This window comes from Oncorhynchus gorbuscha, unplaced genomic scaffold (assembly GCF_021184085.1).
Source record: "Oncorhynchus gorbuscha isolate QuinsamMale2020 ecotype Even-year unplaced genomic scaffold, OgorEven_v1.0 Un_scaffold_1741, whole genome shotgun sequence".
NCBI lineage: Eukaryota > Metazoa > Chordata > Actinopteri > Salmoniformes > Salmonidae > Oncorhynchus > Oncorhynchus gorbuscha.
In genome coordinates, this window is record NW_025746432.1 from 10,927 (window position 1) to 37,124 (window position 26,198).

The window sequence follows — 26,198 nt, forward strand, 5'->3', positions numbered from 1 at the left end:
CTTCCTCCTCCTCCACCACCACCACCCTCATCCACCTCCACCATCCTCTTCCTCATCAACCACCACCATCTTCTTCCTCCTCCTCTTCCTCCTCCACCACCACCATCCTCATCCACCACCACCATCCTCTTCCTCATCAACCACCACCAACTTCTTCCTCCTCCTCTTCCTCCCCCTCCTCCACCACCACCATCCTCTTCCTCCTCCTCCCTCTCCTCCTCCATCACAATCCTCTTCCCCCTCCTCTTCCTCCCCCTCCTCCACCACCACCATCCTCTTCCTCCCCTCTCCTCCTCCATCACAATCCTCTTCCTCCGTCCTCATCCACCACCACCATCCTCTTCCTCCTCCTCTTCCTCCCCTCCTCCTCCACATACACAATCATCTTCCTCCTCCTCCTCCTCCCCCCTCCTCCACCACCACAATCATCTTCCTCCTCCTCTTCCTCATCCCAATCAGCTTCATAATCATTCTCTTCATGATCCTCCTCCTCCGTTTCTTCCTCAATATCCTCCTCTTCATTACCATCGTCATCAACATTACTTACCCCATCAACATCAACATTACCTTCCCCATTAACATTACCTTCCCCATCAACATCAACATTACCTTCCCCATCAACATTACTTTCCCCATCAACATCAACATTACCCCCCCATCAACAGCACCATTACCCCCCAGCAACATCACCATTACCCCCCCATCAACATCAACATTACTTTCCCCATCAAAACATCACCATTACTTTCCCCATCAACATCAACATTACCTTCCCCATCAACATCACCATTACTTTCCCCATCAACATCAACATTACCTTCCCCATCAACATCAACATTACCTTCCCCATCAACATCAACATTACCTTCCCCATCAACATCAACATTACCTTCCACATCAACATCAACATTACCCCCCATCAACATCACCATTACCCCCCCATCACCATTACCTTCCCCGTCAACATTACTTACCCCATCAACATCACCATTACCTTCACCATCAACATTACCTCCCCCATCAACATCACCATTACCTTCCCCATCAACATCACCATTACCTTCCCCATCAACATTACCTTCCCCATTAACATCAACATTACCTTCCCCATCAACATCAACATCACCTTCCCCATCACCATCAACATCACCTTCCCCATCACCATTACCTTCCCCATCAACATTACTTTCCCCATCATCAACATTACCTTCCCCGTCAACATTACTTACCCCATCAACATCACCATTACCTTCACCATCAACATTACCTCCCCCATCAACATCACCATTACCTTCCCCATCAACATCACCATTACCTTCCCCATCAACATTACCTTCCCCATCAACATCAACATTACCTTCCCCATCAACATCAACATCACCTTCCCCATCACCATTACCTTCCCCATCAACATTACTTTCCCCATCATCAACATTACCTTCCCCATCAACATTACTTTCCCAATCATCAACATGACTTTCCCCATCACCATTACCATTACCTTCCCCAACACCATTACCTTCCCCATCACCATTACCTTCCCCATCAACATTACTTTCCCCATCATCAACATTACCATTACCTCCCCCATCAACATTACCATTACCTTCCCTATCAACATTGCTTTCCCCATCAACATTACCATTACCTCCCCCCTCAACATTACCTTCCCCATCAACATTACCTTCCCCATCAACATTACCTTTCCCATCAACATTACTTTCCCCACCATCGTCATCAACATTACCTTCCCCATCACCATCAACATTACCTTCCCCGTCAACATTACCTTCCCCATCAACATTACTTTCCCCACCATCAACATCAACATTACCTTCCCCATCAACATCAACATTACCTTCCCCATCAACATCAGCATTACCTTCCCCGTCAACATTACTTTCCCCATCATCAACATTACCTTCCCCATCAACATTAATTTCCCCATCAACATTACCTTCCCCATCATCAACATTACCTTCCCCGTCAACATTACCATTACCTTCCCCATCAACATTACCATTACCTTCCACATCAACATTACCATTACCTTCCCCATCAACATTACTTTCCCCATCATCAACATTACCTTCCCCATCAACATTACCATTACCTCCCCCATCAACATCACCATTACCCTCCCCATCAACATTACCTTCCCCATCAACGTTACCATTACCCCCCCATCAACATCAACATTACCTTCCCCATCAACATCACCGTTACCTTCCCCATCAACATCACCATTACCTTCCCCATCAACATTACCTTCCCCATCAACATCAACATCACCTTCCCCATCACCATTACCTTCCCCATCAACATTACTTTCCCCATCATCAACATTACCTTCCCCATCAACATTACTTTCCCAATCATCAACATGACTTTCCCCATCACCATTACCATTACCTTCCCCAACACCATTACCTTCCCCATCACCATTACCTTCCCCATCAACATTACTTTCCCCATCATCAACATTACCATTACCTCCCCATCAACATTACCATTACCTTCCCTATCAACATTGCTTTCCCCATCAACATTACCATTACCTCCCCCCTCAACATTACCTTCCCCATCAACATTACCTTCCCCATCAACATTACCTTTCCCATCAACATTACTTTCCCCACCATCGTCATCAACATTACCTTCCCCATCACCATCAACATTACCTTCCCCGTCAACATTACCTTCCCCATCAACATTACTTTCCCCACCATCAACATCAACATTACCTTCCCCATCAACATCAACATTACCTTCCCCATCAACATCAACATTACCTTCCCCATCAACATCAGCATTACCTTCCCCGTCAACATTACTTTCCCCATCATCAACATTACCTTCCCCATCAACATTAATTTCCCCATCAACATTACCTTCCCCATCATCAACATTACCTTCAACATTACCATTACCTTCCCCATCAACATTACCATTACCTTCCACATCAACATTACCATTACCTTCCCCATCAACATTACTTTCCCCATCATCAACATTACCTTCCCCATCAACATTACCATTACCTCCCCCATCAACATCACCATTACCCTCCCCATCAACATTACCTTCCCCATCAACGTTACCATTACCCCCCCATCAACATCAACATTACCTTCCCCATCAACATCACCGTTACCTTCCCCATCAACATCACCATTACCTTCCCCATCAACCATCACCATTACCTTCTCCATCAACATCACCATTACCTTCCCCATCAACATCATCATTATTTTTTCCACCCCATCAACTTCATCACATTCATCTCCATCATCTTCACAATCATCAAATTCCTCCTCATCCTCTTCCTCATCATCATCATCATCATCTCTAGGCCAACCCTCATCTCCACTTCCACTTACCCCTTTATCCCTATAGCAGGTAATGTAAAGCAGGTAGCCTTGTGCTTAAGAGTGTTGGGCCAGTAACTGAAAGGTCACTGGTTCGAATCCCCGAGCCAAATATGTGGACACAAATCTGTCAATGTGCCCTTGAGCAAGGCACTTCAAACCTTATAATACAGCATTAATACACAGTACAGCATGTAGCTTCACACAGCGCCAGCAGATGTCCCCTTCTCCTCGCTGCTGCTGCGCTCCTTGACCCGTCTACAGCCAGCCGCGACGGCCCGGGCGTCGCAGGAGAGGAGGGGCTGGCACATCACGGTCTGTAACGTACAACGAGGGCTCTGTGTGAGGTTGTGTGATTCTTCCGGTGGCGGTTCATTCTCGCGAGGTGAGCCCTGAATGGTGTCATCTACTAGCCGTTAATCAGTGGATTCTCTGAGGAAATCTGTTATTTTTAAATGTATGATTTTCCTATCCTGAGTTTTAGAAGCGGACAGGAAACGGAGGGATATGCGCCTAGGCAAATGTGGATACATCTTACCGAAAACGCGAGGAGGGAGACATGTAACCGGGCGTTCGGAGCGGCACCTGACACTTCGCGAGCAGGACTCTCTGTCTGTTGTATCCACCCGTTATTTTATTATTTGAATTATTGACACACGGTATTTTTGTGTTTTTCGTTGGATATTATCGTCGAGCCAAGACTGCAAAAATGAGCGAGGAAGTATCGGAGGTCCCCAAAGAACTGCTGGGTAAGACATGTGAACACCGGTCTGTTAACGGTAGCTATTAACGGCTAGTAAAGGCAACCCGCGGTGTCTTATTGTGATCCAGGGAAACCCACGGGCTTGTAATGATGCGGGATTTTACTGTGTGGCAAAATGTAGTTACTGATATTTCAGTAATAACCATCCAACAGAGAAACGCTGTATTCGGGGAATTCCATTGTTAGACTATAATTTAACATTTATCCAGACTGGCTGGGTTTAGCGACATAAAATCGTATATTAGCAGAAAACCCGTTTAGATAGAGAGGCATCCCAGTGTAGTCTCAGTGAGATTGTCTTTCATCCCTTTTTAAATCGTGTCTTTATCCCAGTAAGTCATTGTCCCGTTGTATTGGGCTACAGCATTATTAAACCCGTGAGTTCATCTCTAACCGTTTGGAAACCTCAGGCATGGATGGCCGAGTGCAGCTTCAGACGGTCTTTGTAGGTGTTGTTTTGGTGTTTCTCTCTGGTAATCACCTTGTAAAACGTAGAAATGTCTGAGCTAATGTCACCTACGTGTAACATCAGTCAGGTAACTCATCTCGTTCAAACCTCACGGTCCACGTGTGTGTCTATGTTATTAGTCCCCAGCTACGACACCAGATGGACCTGCACCTGCTGGATGTAGAGGAGTTAATGTAAAGGACAAGTCATGATACAGTGTAGTCCTAAAGCATGGTGTGTGTTCATTGGCCTTCATGCTATACAGTGTAGTCCTACAGCAGGGTGTGTGTTCATTGGCCTTCATGCTATACAGTGTAGTCCTAAAGCAGGATGTGTGTTCATTGGCCTTCATGCTATACAGTGTAGTCCTACAGCAGGGTGTGTGTTCATTGGCCTTCATGCTATACAGTGTAGTCCTAAAGCAGGGTGTGTGTTCATTGGCCTTCATGCTATACAGTGTAGTCCTACAGCATGGCCTTCATGCTATACAGTGTAGTCCTAAAGCAGGGTGTGTGTTCATTGGCCTTCATGCTATACAGTGTAGTCCTACAGCATGGCCTTCATGCTATACAGTGTAGTCCTAAAGCATGGTGTGTGTTCATTGGCCTTCATGCTATACAGTGTAGTCCTAAAGCATGGTGTGTGTTCATTGGCCTTCATGCTATACAGTGTAGTCCTACAGCATGGCCTTCATGCTATACAGTGTAGTCCTAAAGCATGGTGTGTGTTCATTGGCCTTCATGCTATACAGTGTAGTCCTACAGCATGGTGTGTGTTCATTGGCCTTCATGCTATACAGTGTAGTCCTAAAGCAGGGTGTGTGTTCATTGGCCTTCATGCTATACAGTGTAGTCCTAAAGCAGGGTGTGTGTTCATTGGCCTTCATGCTATACAGTGTAGTCCTAAAGCAGGGTGTGTGTTCATTGACCTTCATGCTATACAGTGTAGTCCTAAAGCATGGTGTGTGTTCATTGGCCTTCATGCTATACAGTGTAGTCCTAAAGCATGGTGTGTGTTCATTGGCCTTCATGCTATACAGTGTAGTCCTAAAGCAGGGTGTGTGTTCATTGGCCTTCATGCTATACAGTGTAGTCCTAAAGCAGGGTGTGTGTTCATTGACCTTCATGCTATACATTGTAGTCCTACAGCATGGTGTGTGTTCATTGGCCTTCATGCTATACAGTGTAGTCCTACAGCATGGCCTTCATGCTATACAGTGTAGTCCTACAGCATGGTGTGTGTTCATTGGCCTTCATGCTATACAGTGTAGTCCTACAGCATGGTGTGTGTTCATTGGCCTTCATGCTATACAGTGTAGTCCTAAAGCAGGGTGTGTGTTCATTGGCCTTCATGCTATACAGTGTAGTCTTAAAGCAGGGTGTGTGTTCATTGGCCTTCATGCTATACAGTGTAGTCCTACAGCAGAGTGTGTGTTCATTGGCCTTCATGCTATACAGTGTAGTCCTACAGTATGGTGTGTGTTCATTGGCCTTCATGCTATACAGTGTAGTCCTACAGCAGGGTGTGTGTTCATTGGCCTTCATGCTATACAGTGTAGTCCTACAGTATGGTGTGTGTTCATTGGCCTTCATGCTATACAGTGTAGTCCTACAGCATGGCCTTCATGCTAGACAGTGTAGTCCTACAGCAGGGTGTGTGTTCATTGGCCTTCATGCTATACAGTGTAGTCCTACAGTATGGTGTGTGTTCATTGGCCTTCATGCTATACAGTGTAGTCCTACAGCAGGGTGTAGTAAAGGCAACCCGCGGTGTCTTATTGTGATCCAGGGAAACCCACGGGCTTGTAATGATGCGGGATTTTACTGTGTGGCAAAATGTAGTTACTGATATTTCAGTAATAACCATCCAACAGAGAAACGCTGTATTCGGGGAATTCCATTGTTAGACTATAATTTAACATTTATCCAGACTGGCTGGGTTTAGCGACATAAAATCGTATATTAGCAGAAAACCCGTTTAGATAGAGAGGCATCCCAGTGTAGTCTCAGTGAGATTGTCTTTCATCCCTTTTTAAATCGTGTCTTTATCCCAGTAAGTCATTGTCCCGTTGTATTGGGCTACAGCATTATTAAACCCGTGAGTTCATCTCTAACCGTTTGGAAACCTCAGGCATGGATGGCCGAGTGCAGCTTCAGACGGTCTTTGTAGGTGTTGTTTTGGTGTTTCTCTCTGGTAATCACCTTGTAAAACGTAGAAATGTCTGAGCTAATGTCACCTACGTGTAACATCAGTCAGGTAACTCATCTCGTTCAAACCTCACGGTCCACGTGTGTGTCTATGTTATTAGTCCCCAGCTACGACACCAGATGGACCTGCACCTGCTGGATGTAGAGGAGTTAATGTAAAGGACAAGTCATGATACAGTGTAGTCCTAAAGCATGGTGTGTGTTCATTGGCCTTCATGCTATACAGTGTAGTCCTACAGCAGGGTGTGTGTTCATTGGCCTTCATGCTATACAGTGTAGTCCTAAAGCAGGATGTGTGTTCATTGGCCTTCATGCTATACAGTGTAGTCCTACAGCAGGGTGTGTGTTCATTGGCCTTCATGCTATACAGTGTAGTCCTAAAGCAGGGTGTGTGTTCATTGGCCTTCATGCTATACAGTGTAGTCCTACAGCATGGCCTTCATGCTATACAGTGTAGTCCTAAAGCAGGGTGTGTGTTCATTGGCCTTCATGCTATACAGTGTAGTCCTACAGCATGGCCTTCATGCTATACAGTGTAGTCCTAAAGCATGGTGTGTGTTCATTGGCCTTCATGCTATACAGTGTAGTCCTAAAGCATGGTGTGTGTTCATTGGCCTTCATGCTATACAGTGTAGTCCTACAGCATGGCCTTCATGCTATACAGTGTAGTCCTAAAGCATGGTGTGTGTTCATTGGCCTTCATGCTATACAGTGTAGTCCTACAGCATGGTGTGTGTTCATTGGCCTTCATGCTATACAGTGTAGTCCTAAAGCAGGGTGTGTGTTCATTGGCCTTCATGCTATACAGTGTAGTCCTAAAGCAGGGTGTGTGTTCATTGGCCTTCATGCTATACAGTGTAGTCCTAAAGCAGGGTGTGTGTTCATTGACCTTCATGCTATACAGTGTAGTCCTAAAGCATGGTGTGTGTTCATTGGCCTTCATGCTATACAGTGTAGTCCTAAAGCATGGTGTGTGTTCATTGGCCTTCATGCTATACAGTGTAGTCCTAAAGCAGGGTGTGTGTTCATTGGCCTTCATGCTATACAGTGTAGTCCTAAAGCAGGGTGTGTGTTCATTGACCTTCATGCTATACATTGTAGTCCTACAGCATGGTGTGTGTTCATTGGCCTTCATGCTATACAGTGTAGTCCTACAGCATGGCCTTCATGCTATACAGTGTAGTCCTACAGCATGGTGTGTGTTCATTGGCCTTCATGCTATACAGTGTAGTCCTACAGCATGGTGTGTGTTCATTGGCCTTCATGCTATACAGTGTAGTCCTAAAGCAGGGTGTGTGTTCATTGGCCTTCATGCTATACAGTGTAGTCTTAAAGCAGGGTGTGTGTTCATTGGCCTTCATGCTATACAGTGTAGTCCTACAGCAGAGTGTGTGTTCATTGGCCTTCATGCTATACAGTGTAGTCCTACAGTATGGTGTGTGTTCATTGGCCTTCATGCTATACAGTGTAGTCCTACAGCAGGGTGTGTGTTCATTGGCCTTCATGCTATACAGTGTAGTCCTACAGTATGGTGTGTGTTCATTGGCCTTCATGCTATACAGTGTAGTCCTACAGCATGGCCTTCATGCTAGACAGTGTAGTCCTACAGCAGGGTGTGTGTTCATTGGCCTTCATGCTATACAGTGTAGTCCTACAGTATGGTGTGTGTTCATTGGCCTTCATGCTATACAGTGTAGTCCTACAGCAGGGTGTAGTAAAGGCAACCCGCGGTGTCTTATTGTGATCCAGGGAAACCCACGGGCTTGTAATGATGCGGGATTTTACTGTGTGGCAAAATGTAGTTACTGATATTTCAGTAATAACCATCCAACAGAGAAACGCTGTATTCGGGGAATTCCATTGTTAGACTATAATTTAACATTTATCCAGACTGGCTGGGTTTAGCGACATAAAATCGTATATTAGCAGAAAACCCGTTTAGATAGAGAGGCATCCCAGTGTAGTCTCAGTGAGATTGTCTTTCATCCCTTTTTAAATCGTGTCTTTATCCCAGTAAGTCATTGTCCCGTTGTATTGGGCTACAGCATTATTAAACCCGTGAGTTCATCTCTAACCGTTTGGAAACCTCAGGCATGGATGGCCGAGTGCAGCTTCAGACGGTCTTTGTAGGTGTTGTTTTGGTGTTTCTCTCTGGTAATCACCTTGTAAAACGTAGAAATGTCTGAGCTAATGTCACCTACGTGTAACATCAGTCAGGTAACTCATCTCGTTCAAACCTCACGGTCCACGTGTGTGTCTATGTTATTAGTCCCCAGCTACGACACCAGATGGACCTGCACCTGCTGGATGTAGAGGAGTTAATGTAAAGGACAAGTCATGATACAGTGTAGTCCTAAAGCATGGTGTGTGTTCATTGGCCTTCATGCTATACAGTGTAGTCCTACAGCAGGGTGTGTGTTCATTGGCCTTCATGCTATACAGTGTAGTCCTAAAGCAGGATGTGTGTTCATTGGCCTTCATGCTATACAGTGTAGTCCTACAGCAGGGTGTGTGTTCATTGGCCTTCATGCTATACAGTGTAGTCCTAAAGCAGGGTGTGTGTTCATTGGCCTTCATGCTATACAGTGTAGTCCTACAGCATGGCCTTCATGCTATACAGTGTAGTCCTAAAGCAGGGTGTGTGTTCATTGGCCTTCATGCTATACAGTGTAGTCCTACAGCATGGCCTTCATGCTATACAGTGTAGTCCTAAAGCATGGTGTGTGTTCATTGGCCTTCATGCTATACAGTGTAGTCCTAAAGCATGGTGTGTGTTCATTGGCCTTCATGCTATACAGTGTAGTCCTACAGCATGGCCTTCATGCTATACAGTGTAGTCCTAAAGCATGGTGTGTGTTCATTGGCCTTCATGCTATACAGTGTAGTCCTACAGCATGGTGTGTGTTCATTGGCCTTCATGCTATACAGTGTAGTCCTAAAGCAGGGTGTGTGTTCATTGGCCTTCATGCTATACAGTGTAGTCCTAAAGCAGGGTGTGTGTTCATTGGCCTTCATGCTATACAGTGTAGTCCTAAAGCAGGGTGTGTGTTCATTGACCTTCATGCTATACAGTGTAGTCCTAAAGCATGGTGTGTGTTCATTGGCCTTCATGCTATACAGTGTAGTCCTAAAGCATGGTGTGTGTTCATTGGCCTTCATGCTATACAGTGTAGTCCTAAAGCAGGGTGTGTGTTCATTGGCCTTCATGCTATACAGTGTAGTCCTAAAGCAGGGTGTGTGTTCATTGACCTTCATGCTATACATTGTAGTCCTACAGCATGGTGTGTGTTCATTGGCCTTCATGCTATACAGTGTAGTCCTACAGCATGGCCTTCATGCTATACAGTGTAGTCCTACAGCATGGTGTGTGTTCATTGGCCTTCATGCTATACAGTGTAGTCCTACAGCATGGTGTGTGTTCATTGGCCTTCATGCTATACAGTGTAGTCCTAAAGCAGGGTGTGTGTTCATTGGCCTTCATGCTATACAGTGTAGTCCTAAAGCAGGGTGTGTGTTCATTGGCCTTCATGCTATACAGTGTAGTCCTACAGCAGAGTGTGTGTTCATTGGCCTTCATGCTATACAGTGTAGTCCTACAGTATGGTGTGTGTTCATTGGCCTTCATGCTATACAGTGTAGTCCTACAGCAGGGTGTGTGTTCATTGGCCTTCATGCTATACAGTGTAGTCCTACAGTATGGTGTGTGTTCATTGGCCTTCATGCTATACAGTGTAGTCCTACAGCATGGCCTTCATGCTAGACAGTGTAGTCCTACAGCAGGGTGTGTGTTCATTGGCCTTCATGCTATACAGTGTAGTCCTACAGTATGGTGTGTGTTCATTGGCCTTCATGCTATACAGTGTAGTCCTACAGCAGGGTGTAGTAAAGGCAACCCGCGGTGTCTTATTGTGATCCAGGGAAACCCACGGGCTTGTAATGATGCGGGATTTTACTGTGTGGCAAAATGTAGTTACTGATATTTCAGTAATAACCATCCAACAGAGAAACGCTGTATTCGGGGAATTCCATTGTTAGACTATAATTTAACATTTATCCAGACTGGCTGGGTTTAGCGACATAAAATCGTATATTAGCAGAAAACCCGTTTAGATAGAGAGGCATCCCAGTGTAGTCTCAGTGAGATTGTCTTTCATCCCTTTTTAAATCGTGTCTTTATCCCAGTAAGTCATTGTCCCGTTGTATTGGGCTACAGCATTATTAAACCCGTGAGTTCATCTCTAACCGTTTGGAAACCTCAGGCATGGATGGCCGAGTGCAGCTTCAGACGGTCTTTGTAGGTGTTGTTTTGGTGTTTCTCTCTGGTAATCACCTTGTAAAACGTAGAAATGTCTGAGCTAATGTCACCTACGTGTAACATCAGTCAGGTAACTCATCTCGTTCAAACCTCACGGTCCACGTGTGTGTCTATGTTATTAGTCCCCAGCTACGACACCAGATGGACCTGCACCTGCTGGATGTAGAGGAGTTAATGTAAAGGACAAGTCATGATACAGTGTAGTCCTAAAGCATGGTGTGTGTTCATTGGCCTTCATGCTATACAGTGTAGTCCTACAGCAGGGTGTGTGTTCATTGGCCTTCATGCTATACAGTGTAGTCCTAAAGCAGGATGTGTGTTCATTGGCCTTCATGCTATACAGTGTAGTCCTACAGCAGGGTGTGTGTTCATTGGCCTTCATGCTATACAGTGTAGTCCTAAAGCAGGGTGTGTGTTCATTGGCCTTCATGCTATACAGTGTAGTCCTACAGCATGGCCTTCATGCTATACAGTGTAGTCCTAAAGCAGGGTGTGTGTTCATTGGCCTTCATGCTATACAGTGTAGTCCTACAGCATGGCCTTCATGCTATACAGTGTAGTCCTAAAGCATGGTGTGTGTTCATTGGCCTTCATGCTATACAGTGTAGTCCTAAAGCATGGTGTGTGTTCATTGGCCTTCATGCTATACAGTGTAGTCCTACAGCATGGCCTTCATGCTATACAGTGTAGTCCTAAAGCATGGTGTGTGTTCATTGGCCTTCATGCTATACAGTGTAGTCCTACAGCATGGTGTGTGTTCATTGGCCTTCATGCTATACAGTGTAGTCCTAAAGCAGGGTGTGTGTTCATTGGCCTTCATGCTATACAGTGTAGTCCTAAAGCAGGGTGTGTGTTCATTGGCCTTCATGCTATACAGTGTAGTCCTAAAGCAGGGTGTGTGTTCATTGACCTTCATGCTATACAGTGTAGTCCTAAAGCATGGTGTGTGTTCATTGGCCTTCATGCTATACAGTGTAGTCCTAAAGCATGGTGTGTGTTCATTGGCCTTCATGCTATACAGTGTAGTCCTAAAGCAGGGTGTGTGTTCATTGGCCTTCATGCTATACAGTGTAGTCCTAAAGCAGGGTGTGTGTTCATTGACCTTCATGCTATACATTGTAGTCCTACAGCATGGTGTGTGTTCATTGGCCTTCATGCTATACAGTGTAGTCCTACAGCATGGCCTTCATGCTATACAGTGTAGTCCTACAGCATGGTGTGTGTTCATTGGCCTTCATGCTATACAGTGTAGTCCTACAGCATGGTGTGTGTTCATTGGCCTTCATGCTATACAGTGTAGTCCTAAAGCAGGGTGTGTGTTCATTGGCCTTCATGCTATACAGTGTAGTCCTACAGCAGAGTGTGTGTTCATTGGCCTTCATGCTATACAGTGTAGTCCTACAGTATGGTGTGTGTTCATTGGCCTTCATGCTATACAGTGTAGTCCTACAGCAGGGTGTGTGTTCATTGGCCTTCATGCTATACAGTGTAGTCCTACAGTATGGTGTGTGTTCATTGGCCTTCATGCTATACAGTGTAGTCCTACAGCATGGCCTTCATGCTAGACAGTGTAGTCCTACAGCAGGGTGTGTGTTCATTGGCCTTCATGCTATACAGTGTAGTCCTACAGTATGGTGTGTGTTCATTGGCCTTCATGCTATACAGTGTAGTCCTACAGCAGGGTGTGTGTTCATTGGCCTTCATGCTATACAGTGTAGTCCTAAAGCATGGTGTGTGTTCATTGGCCTTCATGCTATACAGTGTAGTCCTACAGTATGGTGTGTGTTCATTGGCCTTCATGCTATACAGTGTAGTCCTACAGCAGGGTGTGTGTTCATTGGCCTTCATGCTATACAGTGTAGTCCTACAGCAGGGTGTGTGTTCATTGGCCTTCATGCTATACAGTGTAGTCCTACAGCATGGCCTTCATGCTATACAGTGTAGTCCTACAGCAGGGTGTGTGTTCATTGGCCTTCATGCTATACAGTGTAGTCCTACAGTATGGTGTGTGTTCATTGGCCTTCATGCTATACAGTGTAGCCCTACAGCAGGGTGTGTGTTCATTGCTGATTGGGTAGCGTATTAAACACTTTGCATTAATTGGCCTTTATGCCAGTAATCACATCCAAATGTTATTTATCACATGTGCTGAATACAACAGGTGTAGTAGACCTTACAGTGAAATGCTGAATACAACAGGTGTAGGTAGACCTTACAGTGAAATGCTGAATACAACAGGTGTAGGTAGACCTTACAGTGAAATGCTGAATACAACAGGTGTAGGTAGACCTTACAGTGAAATGCTGAATACAACAGGTGTAGGTAGACCTTACAGTGAAATGCTGAATACAACAGGTGTAGATAGACCTTACAGTGAAATGCTGAATACAACAGGTGTAGTAGATCTTACAGTGAAATGCTGAATACAACAGGTGTAGGTAGACCTTACAGTGAAATGCTGAATACAACAGGTGTAGGTAGACCTTACAGTGAAATGCTGAATACAACAGGTGTAGTAGACCTTACAGTGAAATGCTGAATACAACAGGTATAGTAGACCTTACAGTGAAATGCTGAATACAACAGGTGTAGTAGACCTTACAGTGAAATGCTGAATACAACAGGTGTAGTAGACCTTACAGTGAAATGCTGAATACAACAGGTGTAGTAGACCTTACAGTGAAATGCTGAATACAACAGGTGTAGTAGACCTTACAGGGAAATGCTGAATACAACAGGTGTAGGTAGACCTTACAGTGAAATGCTGAATACAACAGGTGTAGTAGACCTTACAGTGAAATGCTGAATACAACAGGTGTAGTAGACCTTACAGTGAAATGCTGAATACAACAGGTGTAGTAGACCTTACAGTGAAATGCTGAATACAACAGGTGTAGTAGACCTTACAGGGAAATGCTGAATACAACAGGTGTAGGTAGACCTTACAGTGAAATGCTGAATACAACAGGTGTAGTAGACCTTACAGTGAAATGCTGAATACAACAGGTGTAGTAGACCTTACAGTGAAATGCTGAATACAACAGGTGTAGTAGACCTTACAGTGAAATGCTGAATACAACAGGTGTAGTAGACCTTACAGTGAAATGCTGAATACAACAGGTGTAGGTAGACCTTACAGTGAAATGCTGAATACAACAGGTGTAGTAGACCTTACAGTGAAATGCTGAATACAACAGGTGTAGTAGACCTTACAGTGAAATGCTGAATACAACAGGTGTAGTAGACCTTACAGTGAAATGCTGAATACAACAGGTGTAGGTAGACCTTACAGTGAAATGCTGAATACAACAGGTGTAGTAGACCTTACAGTGAAATGCTGAATACAACAGGTGTAGTAGACCTTACAGTGTAATGCTGAATACAACAGGTGTAGTAGACCTTACAGTGAAATGCTGAATACAACAGGTGTAGTAGACCTTACAGTGTAATGCTGAATACAACAGGTGTAGTAGACCTTACAGTGAAATGCTGAATACAACAGGTGTAGTAGACCTTACAGTGAAATGCTGAATACAACAGGTGTAGTAGACCTTACAGTGAAATGCTGAATACAACAGGTGTAGTAGACCTTACAGTGAAATGCTGAATACAACCGGTGTAGTAGACCTTATAGTGAAATGCTGAATACAACCGGTGTAGTAGACCTTACAGTGAAATGCTGAATACAACCGGTGTAGTAGACCTTACAGTGAAATGCTGAATACAACAGGTGTAGTAGACCTTACAGTGAAATGCTGAATACAACCGGTGTAGTAGACCTTATAGTGAAATGCTGAATACAACCGGTGTAGTAGACCTTACAGTGAAATGCTGAATACAACCGGTGTAGTAGACCTTACAGTGAAATGCTGAATACAACTGGTGTAGTAGACCTTATAGTGAAATGCTGAATACAACAGGTGTAGTAGACCTTACAGTGAAATGCTGAATACAACAGATGTAGGTAGACCTCACAGTGAAATGCTGAATACAACAGGTGTAGTAGACCTTACAGTGAAATGCTGAATACAACAGGTGTAGATAGACCTTACAGTGAAATGCTGAATACAACAGGTGTAGATAGACCTTACAGTGAAATGCTGAATACAACAGGTGTAGATAGACCTTACAGTGAAATGCTGAATACAACAGGTGTAGATAGACCTTACAGTGAAATGCTGAATACAACAGGTGTAGATAGACCTTACAGTGAAATGCTGAATACAACAGGTGTAGATAGACCTTACAGTGAAATGCTGAATACAACAGGTGTAGATAGACCTTACAGTGAAATGCTGAATACAACAGGTGTAGATAGACCTTACAGTGAAATGCTGAATACAACCGGTGTAGTAGACCTTACAGTGAAATGCTGAATGCAACAGGTGTAGGTAGACCTCACAGTGAAATGCTGAATACAACAGGTGTAGGTAGACCTTACAGTGAAATGCTGAATACAACAGGTGTAGTAGACCTTACAGTGAAATGCTGAATACAACAGGTGTAGTAGACCTTACAGGGAAATGCTGAATACAACAGGTGTAGTAGACCTCACAGTGAAATGCTGAATACAACAGGTGTAGTAGACCTTACAGTGACATGCTGACTGACAAGCCCTTAACCAACAATGCAGATTCAAGAAAAATACGTGATAATAAATTATTCACTAAAATAAACTGAAGTAAAACATAAATAAATAATTTAAAAAATACAAATGAAAAGATAATAGAAAAATAACAAATAATTAAAGAGCGGGGTCGCCGGTTAGTGGAGGTAATTGAGGTAATATGTACATGAATGTATAGTTAAAGTGACTATGCATAGATGATAAACAGAGAATAGCAGCAGAGTAACAATTGGCAGGAGGTGGGGGGGTCAATGCAAATAGTCTGGGTAGCCATTTGATTGGCTGTTCAGCAGTCTTATGGCTTGACGCTAGAAGCTGTTTAGAAGCCTCTTGGACCTGGACTTGTCTCTCCTGTAACATCTAAACAATGTAGGACTACGATGTAAACAAATATGTGATTGAATTGTATTGAAATGAAGCTGGTCAAATCCTGACTCCAGTTACTAGTTTAGTTGCATGTAAGGACACCAGATTACACCAAAGCCCGTGGATAAAGACCTCTCTGTTTCAGAGTGATATGATAGGATTCGGCTTGGTGACGTTTACCCTCCCGATATGACACCAGACGTGTGTAGTTGACGTGAGACGTTTCTAGATTCCAGTATCATTGAGGTTGATCGACCAGCTCCTGATAAACTCACACTCTGTCCTCATGATGGAATTCTGTTTGGAAGCACCACAGTAACACAAGCAGTTGTAAAAGCAGAACAGTATTGGGGCCAGTTCTCCCATCAGAACAATCATGCATTGTGATGGTGTGACTGAGAGAATGAGGGCTGACAACATCATGTGTTGTGATGGTGTGACTGAGAGAACGAGGGCTGACATAACATCATGTGTTGTGATGGTGTGACTGAGAGAATGAGGGCTGACAACATCATGTGTTGTGATGGTGTGACTGAGAGAATGAGGGCTGACAACATCATGTGTTGTGATGGTGTGACTGAGAGAACGAGGGCTGACATAACATCATGTGTTGTGATGGTGTGACTGAGAGAATGAGGGCTGACATAACATCATGTGTTGTGATGGTGTGACTGAGAGAACGAGGGCTGACATAACATCATGTGTTGTGATGGTGTGACTGAGAGAACGAGGGCTGACATAACATCATGTGTTGTGATGGTGTGACTGAGAGAATGAGGGCTGACATAACATCATGTGTTGTGATGGTGTGACTGAGAGAACGAGGGCTGACATAACATCATGTGTTGTGATGGTGTGACTGAGAGAATGAGGGCTGACATAACATCATGTGTTGTGATGGTGTGACTGAGAGAATGAGGGCTGACATAACATCATGTGTTGTGATGGTGTGACTGAGAGAACGAGGGCTGACATAACATCATGTGTTGTGATGGTGTGACTGAGAGAACGAGGGCTGACATAACATCATGTGTTGTGATGGTGTGACTGAGAGAACGAGGGCTGACATAACATCATGTGTTGTGATGGTGTGACTGAGAGAATGAGGGCTGACATAACATCATGTGTTGTGATGGTGTGACTGAGAGAATGAGGGCTGACATAACATCATGTGTTGTGATGGTGTGACTGAGAGAACGAGGGCTGACATAACATCATGCATTGTGACATCACAGTCAACGGCAATAGAACAGAACAGGGGAGTCACGGCAGAATGAGGATCTCATTTCTTCTAGGAGCTGTTGTAACACAGAGCAGCACGGAACAGTCAGTCAGCACGCAGCAGTCAGTCAGCATCAGCAGTCAGCCAGCATGAAGCAGTCAGCCAGCATGAAGCAGTCAGCCAGCATGAAGCAGTCAGCCATCACGGAGCAGTCAGTCAGCACGCAGCAGTCAGTCAGCATCAGCAGTCAGCCAGCATGAAGCAGTCAGCCAGCATGAAGCAGTCAGCCAGCATGAAGCAGTCAGCCATCACGGAGCAGTCAGCCAGCATCAGCAGTCAGCCAGCATCAGCAGTCAGCCAGCATGAAGCAGTCAGCAGTCAGTCAGCACGCAGCAGTCAGTCAGCACGGAGCAGTCAGTCAGCACGGAGCAGTCAGTCAGCACGCAGCAGTCAGTCAGCACGCAGCAGTCAGTCAGCACGCAGCAGTCAGTCAGCACGGAGCAGCCAGCACAGAGCAGTCAGTCAGCACAGAGCAGTCAGTCAGCACGGAGCAGTCAGTCAGCACGGAGCAGTCAGTCAGCACGGAGCAGTCAGTCAGCACGGAGCAGTCAGTCAGCATGGAGCAGCCAGCACAGAGCAGTCAGTCAGCACGCAGCAGTCAGCCAGCACAGAGCAGTCAGTCAGCACGGAGCAGTCAGCACGCAGCAGTCAGTCAGCACGGAGCAGTCAGTCAGCACGGAGCAGTCAGTCAGCACGGAGCAGTCAGTCAGCACGGAGCAGTCAGTCAGCACGGAGCAGTCAGTCAGCACGCAGCAGTCAGTCAGCACGCAGCAGTCAGTCAGCACGGAGCAGTCAGTCAGCATGGAGCAGCCAGCACAGAGCAGTCAGTCAGCACGGAGCAGTCAGCACAGAGCAGTCAGTCAGCACGGAGCAGTCAGTCAGCACGGAGCAGCCAGTCAGCACGGAGCAGTCAGCACAGAGCAGTCAGTCAGCACGCAGCAGTCAGCCAGCACAGAGCAGTCAGTCAGCACGGAGCAGTCAGCACAGAGCAGTCAGTCAGCACAGAGCAGTCAGTCAGCACGCAGCAGTCAGCCAGCACAGAGCAGTCAGTCAGCACGGAGCAGTCAGCACGCAGCAGTCAGTCAGCACAGAGCAGTCAGTCAGCACGGAGCAGTCAGTCAGCACGGAGCAGTCAGTCAGCACGGAGCAGTCAGTCAGCACGGAGCAGTCAGTCAGCACAGAGCAGTCAGTCAGCACGGAGCAGTCAGTCAGCACGGAGCAGTCAGTCAGCATGGAGCAGTCAGCCAGCATGAAGCAGTCAGCACAGAGCAGTCAGCCAGCATGAAGCAGTCAGCACAGAACAGTCAGCATGAGAATTCTCTGTCAGAACACAAGAGGAAGAGAAAGTAGCTGCATTGTCTGAGTGATGCTCATTGTTCTGTTCTCTCTCTCTCACACACAACCAAGAGGATGCTCTCATAGCCCTCACCTGGATTGTGTGTGTGTGTGTGTGTTTGTGTGTGAGAGAGAGAGAGAGGGGGGTGAGAGAGAGAGAGAGAGAGAGAGAGAGAGAGAGAGAGAGAGAGCGAAAGGGGGGATGAGAGAGAGAGAGAGAGCAAGTGAAAGAGCAACAGCGAGAGGAGAACACTGATTTGCCTGAACAACTTTCTCTTTGTCTGACGACTCTGAGGCTTGTCTTATCACCAGCTGGCACAAGGCCAAGCACCAGGGTGAAAGGGTCACATCCAGGGAAGTTTACAGATCATGGCTCCTAATTGATTGTTACAACAACAGAACAACACCTGTGTTCCCAGAGAGGGTTTGACCCAGGCCCAGTCACAGTGAAGGGGTTAGCTAATGTTGGAGCAGTCACACAGTCACAGCCAGAACAGTTATACCAACCTCCCCCATACAGACCAGACTCCAGAATTAGGAGTACAGTGTGAAGAGAGGGGTAGAGACAGAGAGAAAAAGAGAGAGACAAAGAGAGAAAGTTTATTTTGCTTTTGTTTATTATTTATTTCACTTCCTTTGGCAATGTTAACATATGTTTCCTATGCCAATAAAGCCCTTGAATTGGAGAGAGAGAGAGAGAGAGCTACAGAGAGAGACAGAAAGAGAGCTACAGAGACAGAGAGCAACAGAGAGACGGAGAGAGAGCAACAGAGAGACGGAGAGAGAGCAACAGAGAGACGGAGAGAAAGCTACAGAGAGACGGAGAGAGACCTACAGAGAGACGGAGAGAGAGCTACAGAGAGACGGAGAGAGAGCTACAGAGAGACGGAGAGAGAGCTACAGAGAGACGGAGAGAGAGCTACAGAGAGCTACAGAGAGAGAGCTACAGAGAGACAGAGAGAGAGCTACAGAGAGACAGAGAGAGAGCTACAGAGAGACAGAGAGAGAGCTACAGAGAGACAGAGAGAGAGCTACAGAGAGAGAGAGAGAGAGCTACAGAGAGACAGAGAGAGAGCTACAGAGAGAGAGAGAGGGAGCTACAGAGAGACAGAGAGAGAGCTACAGAGAGACAGAGAGAGAGAGAGCTACAGAGAGAGAGAGAGCTACAGAGAGACAGAGAGCGCTACAGAGAGACAGAGAGAGAGCTACAGAGAGACAGAGAGAGAGCTACAGAGAGAGAGAGCTACAGAGAGACAGAGAGAGCGCTACAGAGAGCTACAGAGAGACAGAGAGAGAGCTACAGAGAGACAGAGAGCTACAGAGAGACAGAGAGAGAGCTACAGAGAAGGAGAGGGAGCTACAGAGAGACAGAGAGAGAGCTACAGAGAGACAGAGAGAGAGCTACAGAGAGACAGAGAGAGAGCTACAGAGAGACAGAGAGAGAGCTACAGAGAGAGAGAGAGCTACAGAGAGAGAGAGCTACAGAGAGAGAGCTACAGAGAGACAGAGAGAGCGCTACAGAGAGACAGAGAGAGAGCTACAGAGAGACAGAGAGAGCTACAGAGAGACAGAGAGAGAGCTACAGAGAGAGAGCTACAGAGAGACAGAGAGACAGAGAGCTACAGAGAGACAGAGAGAGAGCTACAGAGAGACAGAGAGAGAGCTACAGAGAGACAGAGAGAGAGCTACAGAGAGACAGAGAGAGAGCTACAGAGAAGGAGAGGGAGCTACAGAGAGACAGAGAGAGAGCTACAGAGAGACAGAGAGAGAGCTACAGAGAGACAGAGAGAGAGCTACAGAGAGAGAGAGAGAGAGCTACAGAGAGACAGAGAGAGAGCTACAGAGAGAGAGAGCTACAGAGAGAGAGCTACAGAGAGAGAGAGCTACAGAGAGACAGAGAGAGAGCTACAGAGAGACAGAGAGAGAGCTACAGAGCTACAGAGAGAGAGAGCTACAGAGAGACAGAGAGAGCGCTACAGAGAGCTACAGAGAGACAGAGAGAGAGCTACAGAGAGACAGAGAGAGAGCTACAGAGAGACAGAGAGAGCTACAGAGAGACAGAGAGAGAGCTACAGAGAGACAGAGAGAGAGCTACAGAGAGACAGAGAGAGAGCTACAGAGAGAGAGAGCTACAGAGAGACAGAGAGAGTGCTACAGAGAGACAGAGAGAGAGCTACAGAGAGACAGAGAGAGAGCTACAGAGAGACAGAGAGAGAGCTACAGAGAGAGAGAGCTACAGAGAGACAGAGAGAGCGCTACAGAGAGCTACAGAGAGACAGAGAGAGAGCTACAGAGAGACAGAGAGAGAGCTACAGAGAGACAGAGAGAGAGCTACAGAGACAGAGAGAGAGCTACAGAGAGACAGAGAGAGAGCTACAGAGAGACAGAGAGAGAGCTACAGAGAGACAGAGAGAGAGCTACAGAGAGAGACAGAGAGAGTGAAAGAGGGACAGAAGCTTCTGATAGGAAGAAGCTAGAAGCTTCTGATAGGCTAATTGACCTCATTTGAGGCTTTTGGAGGTGTACCTGTGGATGTATTTCAAGCCCTACCTTCAAACCCAGTGCCTCTTTGCTTGACATAATGGGAAAATCAAAAGAAATCAGCCAAGACCTCAGAAAAAAAATTGTAGACCTCCACAAGTCTGGTTCATCCTTGGGAGCAATTTCCAAATGCCTGAAGGTACCACGTTCATCTGTACAAAAAACAGTATTCAAGTATAAACACCATGGGACCATGCAGCCATCATACTGCTCAGGAAGGAGACACTTTCTGTCTCCTAGAGATGAACGTACTTTGGTGCGAAAAGTGCAAATCAATCCCAGAACAACAGCCAAGGACCTTGTGAAGATGCTGGAGGAAAGAGGTACCAAAGTATCTATATCCACAGTAAAACAAGTTCTTTATCAACATAACCTGAAAGGCTCGGCAAGGAAGAAGCCACTGCTCCAAAACCGCCATAAAAAAGCCAGACTACGGTTTGCAACTACACATGGGGAGAAAGATCGTACATTTTGGAGAAATGTCCTCTGGTCTGATGAAACAAAACTATTTGGCCATACAGACCATCGTTATGTTCCACCATAATTTGCAAATAAATTCATTAAAAATCCTACAATGTGATTTTCTGGATTTTTTTCCCCTCTCATTTTATCTGTCATAGTTGAAGTGCACCTATGATGAACATTACAGGCCTCTCATCTTTTTAAGTGGGAGAACTTGCACAATTGGTGGCTGACTAAATACTTTTTTTGCCCCATTGTGTGTGTGTGTGTGTGTGTGTGTGTGTGTGTGTGTGTGTGTGTGTGTGTGTGTGTGTGTGTGTGTGTGTGTGTGTGTGTGTGTGTGTGTGTGTGTGTGTACACACGCAGAGAGAGAGGCAGAGAGAGAGAGAAAGAGGGAGGCAGAGAGAGAGAGAAAGAGGGAGGCAAAGAGGGAGAGAAAGAGGCAGAGAGCGAGAGAGGGGCAGAGAGACACAGAGGCAGAGAGAGAGAGAGGCAGAGAGACAGAGAGAGACACAGAGGCAGAGAGAGAGGCAGAGAGAGAGAGAAAGAGGGAGGCAGAGAGAGAGAGAAAGAGGGAGGCAAAGAGGGAGAGAAAGAGGCAGAGAGCGAGAGAGGGGCAGAGAGAGAGAGAGGCAGAGAGAGAGAGGCAGAGAGAGAGAGAGGCAGAGAGAGAGAGAGGCAGAGAGACAGAGAGAGACACAGAGGCAGAGAGAGAGGCAGAGAGACAGAGAGAGAGGCAGAGAGACAGAGAGCGAGAGGCAGAGAGACAGAGAGCGAGAGGCAGAGAGACAGAGAGCGAGAGGCAGGCAGAGAGCGAGAGGCAGGCAGAGAGAGAGGCAGAGAGAGGCAGAGAGAGAGAGAGAGAGGCAGAGAGAGAGAGAGAGAGAGAGACAGAGGCAGAGAGAGAGGCAGAGAGAGAGAGGCAGAGAGAGAGAGGCAGAGAGAGAGAGGCAGAGAGAGAGAGGCAGAGAGAGAGAGGCAGAGAGAGAGAGGCAGAGAGACAGAGGCAGAGAGACAGAGGCAGAGAGAGAGAGAGGCAGAGAGAGAGAGAGGCAGAGAGAGAGAGAGAGGCAGAGAGAGAGCAGAGAGAGAGAGAGGCAGAGAGAGAGAGAGCAGAGAGAGAGAGAGAGGCAGAGAGAGAGAGAGAGCAGGCAGAGAGAGAGAGAGGCAGAGAGAGAGAGAGAGGCAGAGAGAGAGAGAGGCAGAGAGAGAGAGAGGCAGAGAGAGAGAGAGGCAGAGAGAGAGAGAGAGGCAGAGAGAGAGAGGAGAGAGAGAGAGAGGCAGAGAGAGAGAGAGGCAGAGAGAGACAGAGAGAGGCAGAGAGAGAGAGGACAGAGAGAGACAGAGAGAGAGGCAGAGAGACAGAGAGAGACAGAGAGAGAGGCAGAGAGAGACAGAGAGAGAGGCAGAGAGAGACAGAGAGAGAGGCAGAGAGAGACAGAGAGAGAGGCAGAGAGAGAGACAGAGGCAGAGAGAGAGAGAGAGAGACAGGGAGAGAGACAGAGACAGGGAGAGAGACAGAGACAGGGAGAGAGACAGAGACAGGGAGAGAGACAGAGAGGCAGAGAGGCAGAGAGACAGAGAGACAGAGAGACAGAGAGAGAGGCAGACAGAGAGAGAGAGTCAGAGAGACAGAGAGAGAGGCAGAGAGACAGAGAGAGAGAGTCAGAGAGACAGAGAGAGAGAGAGAGGTAGAGAGACAGAGAGAAAGAGATGACCCAGTTCCTCTATAAGCCAATTCTCATTGGATGAGCTTCCAGAGGGTGTGGAGAATCAATTTGAACAGCAGAAGCTGAAGTAAATATGACTGGTGACAAGGTTTAAATCTCCACCAGGCAGGTGGGGGATCAAAGCTAATAAAACACCACTATTTAGACCTTTTTAAAACATGACTTTCTTCCACTGTGGTTTGTGTGAATTATGGATTTAATTAGTTTTTTATTTATTTTTGGTTTAAATGTTTTTTTAATGCTTTTTTTATAGCTTTGGAAAGTTGGCCGATTTAATCAAGTTATTTAATCAAATGAATACATTCAAAATGTTATGTCCTGGTGCTCACCTCTCTCTCCTCTCCTCTCCTCTCCTCTTGTAGAGAGTGTGAAGGATGCAGTGGGGAGGAAGATGAGGCTCTCGGTGAAGAAGAGAGTCAAACTAGAGATCAAAGGAGACAAGGTGGAGAACAGAGTCTTGGTAAGTCACACAGATAACCTCTGATATGTTCTCTTCTGAATGGGTCTTTCCTTTAGCGTTCTCGCTCTCTCTCTGCTCTCTCTCTCTCTCTCTCTCTCTCCTCTCCTCTCTCTCTCTCTCTCTGCTCTCTCCCTCTCTGCTCTCCTCTCTCCCTCTCTGCTCTCCTCTCTCTCTGCTCTCCTCTCTCTCTCTCTGCTCTCCTCTCTCCTCTCTCTGCTCTGCTCTCTCTGCTCTCCTCTCTCTCTGCTCTCCTCTTTCTGCTCTCCTCTCTCTCTCTCTGCTCTCCTCTCTCCTCTCTCTGCTTTGCTCTCTCTGCTCTCCTCTCTCTCTGCTCTCGTCTCTCTCCTCCCTCTGCTACCCTTCACTCATAGCTATGTCTTTGTGTTGTGGAAAGGAACATCAGTGGCCTGAACAGTGATACAATCCTAGGAGACTTCCTTACATTCATCCCACAGCCCAGGGGGCATCTTTCACTCCACTGTGAGTAATGGTCAAAGAAGTCTGACCGTATGATTTTGTTGAGATCAATGTTGGGCGTTTGTTACTCTCACACCAGTTGTGTATATGTAGCATGAGGAAAATGGGTTTTCTCCAATTAAATGTTTGTCAAGAGTGCAGTAAAATCTTCAGTCCATTTAATCATTCATTTCCATGGGCACTTTAAAATTGCATGTTGTCATTTTCTGTGTTTAATGGGACTGAGCACTGAGGATAGTTATCTGAAATGTCTTCTGTAAATCTTTGGGGGGATTAGACTCTGGAGAGATATTAAGGAGGGGGGATAGGTATAGGGAATAGACACTGGAGAGTTATTAAGGAGGGGGAATAGGTATAGGGAATAGACACTGGAAAGATATTAAGGAGGGGGAATAGGTATAGGGAATAGACACTGGAAATATATTAAGGAGGGGGAATAGGTATAGGGAATAGACTCTGGAGAGTTATTAAGGAGGGTGAATATGTATAGGGAATAGACACTGGAAATATATTAAGGAGGGGGAATAGGTATAGGGAATAGACTCTGGAGAGTTATTAAGGAGGGGGGGTATAGGGAATAGACACTGGAGAGATATTAAGGAGGGGGAATACGTATAGGGAATAAAAACTGGAGAGTTATTAAGGAGGGGGAATGGGTATAGGGAATAGACTCTGGAGAGTTATTAAGGAGGGGGTATAGGGAATAGACACTGGAGAGATATTAAGGAGGGGGAATACGTATAGGGAATAAAAACTGGAGAGTTATTAAGGAGGGGGAATGGGTATAGGGAATAGACTCTGGAGAGTTATTAAGGAGGGGGAATAGGTATAGGGAATAGACTCTGGAAAAATATTAAGAAGGGGGAAGCTACTGGTTTAATTTGGCAAACTACTGGTTTAATTTGGCAAGCTACTGGTTTAATTTGGCAAGCTACTGGTTTAATTTGGCAAGCTACTGGTTTCATTTGGCAAGCTACTGGTTTCATTTGGCAAGCTACTGGTTTCATTTGGCAAGCTACTGGTTTCATTTGGCAAGCTACTGGTTTCATTTGGCAAGCTACTGGTTTCATTTGGCAAGCTACTGGTTTCATTTGGCAAGCTACTGGTTTCATTTGGCAAGCTACTGGTTTCATTTGGCAAGCTACTGGTTTCATTTGGCAAGCTACTGGTTTCATTTGGCAAGCTACTGGTTTCATTTGGCAAGCTACTGGTTTCGTTTGGCAGCCACTGGTTTTGTTTTACTACAGGTGTAAATATGCTATGAGAGAGACATATTATGTTTCTAGAGAGACGTGTGTGTGTGTGTGTGTGTTTGTGTAGTCCTACCATCATTGATCCTAATAGATAGCAGTATAGTGGTAGTGAGCTGGCTGTAGACTGCTGAGGTGGTCACTGAGGTCACTGAGGTCACTGAGCCCTGTGATTGAAGGGTAAATTCAACTCCATCGGCTGCCTGAATTCTATTGTTCTGGATTATATTGTTCTATATTCTATTGTTCTATATTCTTTTGTTCTAGATTCTTTTGTTCTAGAATTATACCCATACGTAGAATGTATGCACACATGACTGTAAGTCGCTTTGGATAAAAGCGTCTGCTAAATGGCATATATTAGTATATTATTATATTATATTGTTCTATATTCTATTGTTCTATATTCTATTGTTCTATATTATATTGTTTGAGAATTATATTGTTCTATAATCTATTGTTCTATATTATATTGTTCTATATTCTATTGTTCTATATTATATTGTTCTATATTCTATTGTTCTATATTCTATTGTTCTATATTCTTTTGTTCTAGATTCTTTTGTT

The 26,198-nt window shown here is 45.6% G+C and overlaps 1 protein-coding gene and 1 long non-coding RNA gene across 2 annotated transcripts; both read left to right on the forward strand.

Annotated features, from left to right (window-relative positions):
- Positions 1–431: 431 nt before the first annotated feature.
- Positions 432–1,281, forward strand: LOC124023966 (probable glycosidase CRH1; the record flags this gene model as incomplete). Its single annotated transcript, XM_046338127.1, is given in 2 exon segments — positions 432–557; positions 1,222–1,281. Coding segments are annotated over 2 exon segments (186 nt in total), but the record flags the coding sequence as incomplete, so codon positions are not given.
- A 2,639-nt stretch (positions 1,282–3,920) lies between these two features.
- Positions 3,921–24,514, forward strand: LOC124023965. Its single transcript, XR_006836817.1, has 3 exons — positions 3,921–4,117; positions 23,807–23,904; positions 24,299–24,514. It is a non-coding gene; the product is annotated as an uncharacterized LOC124023965 (long non-coding RNA).
- Positions 24,515–26,198: the final 1,684 nt, after the last annotated feature.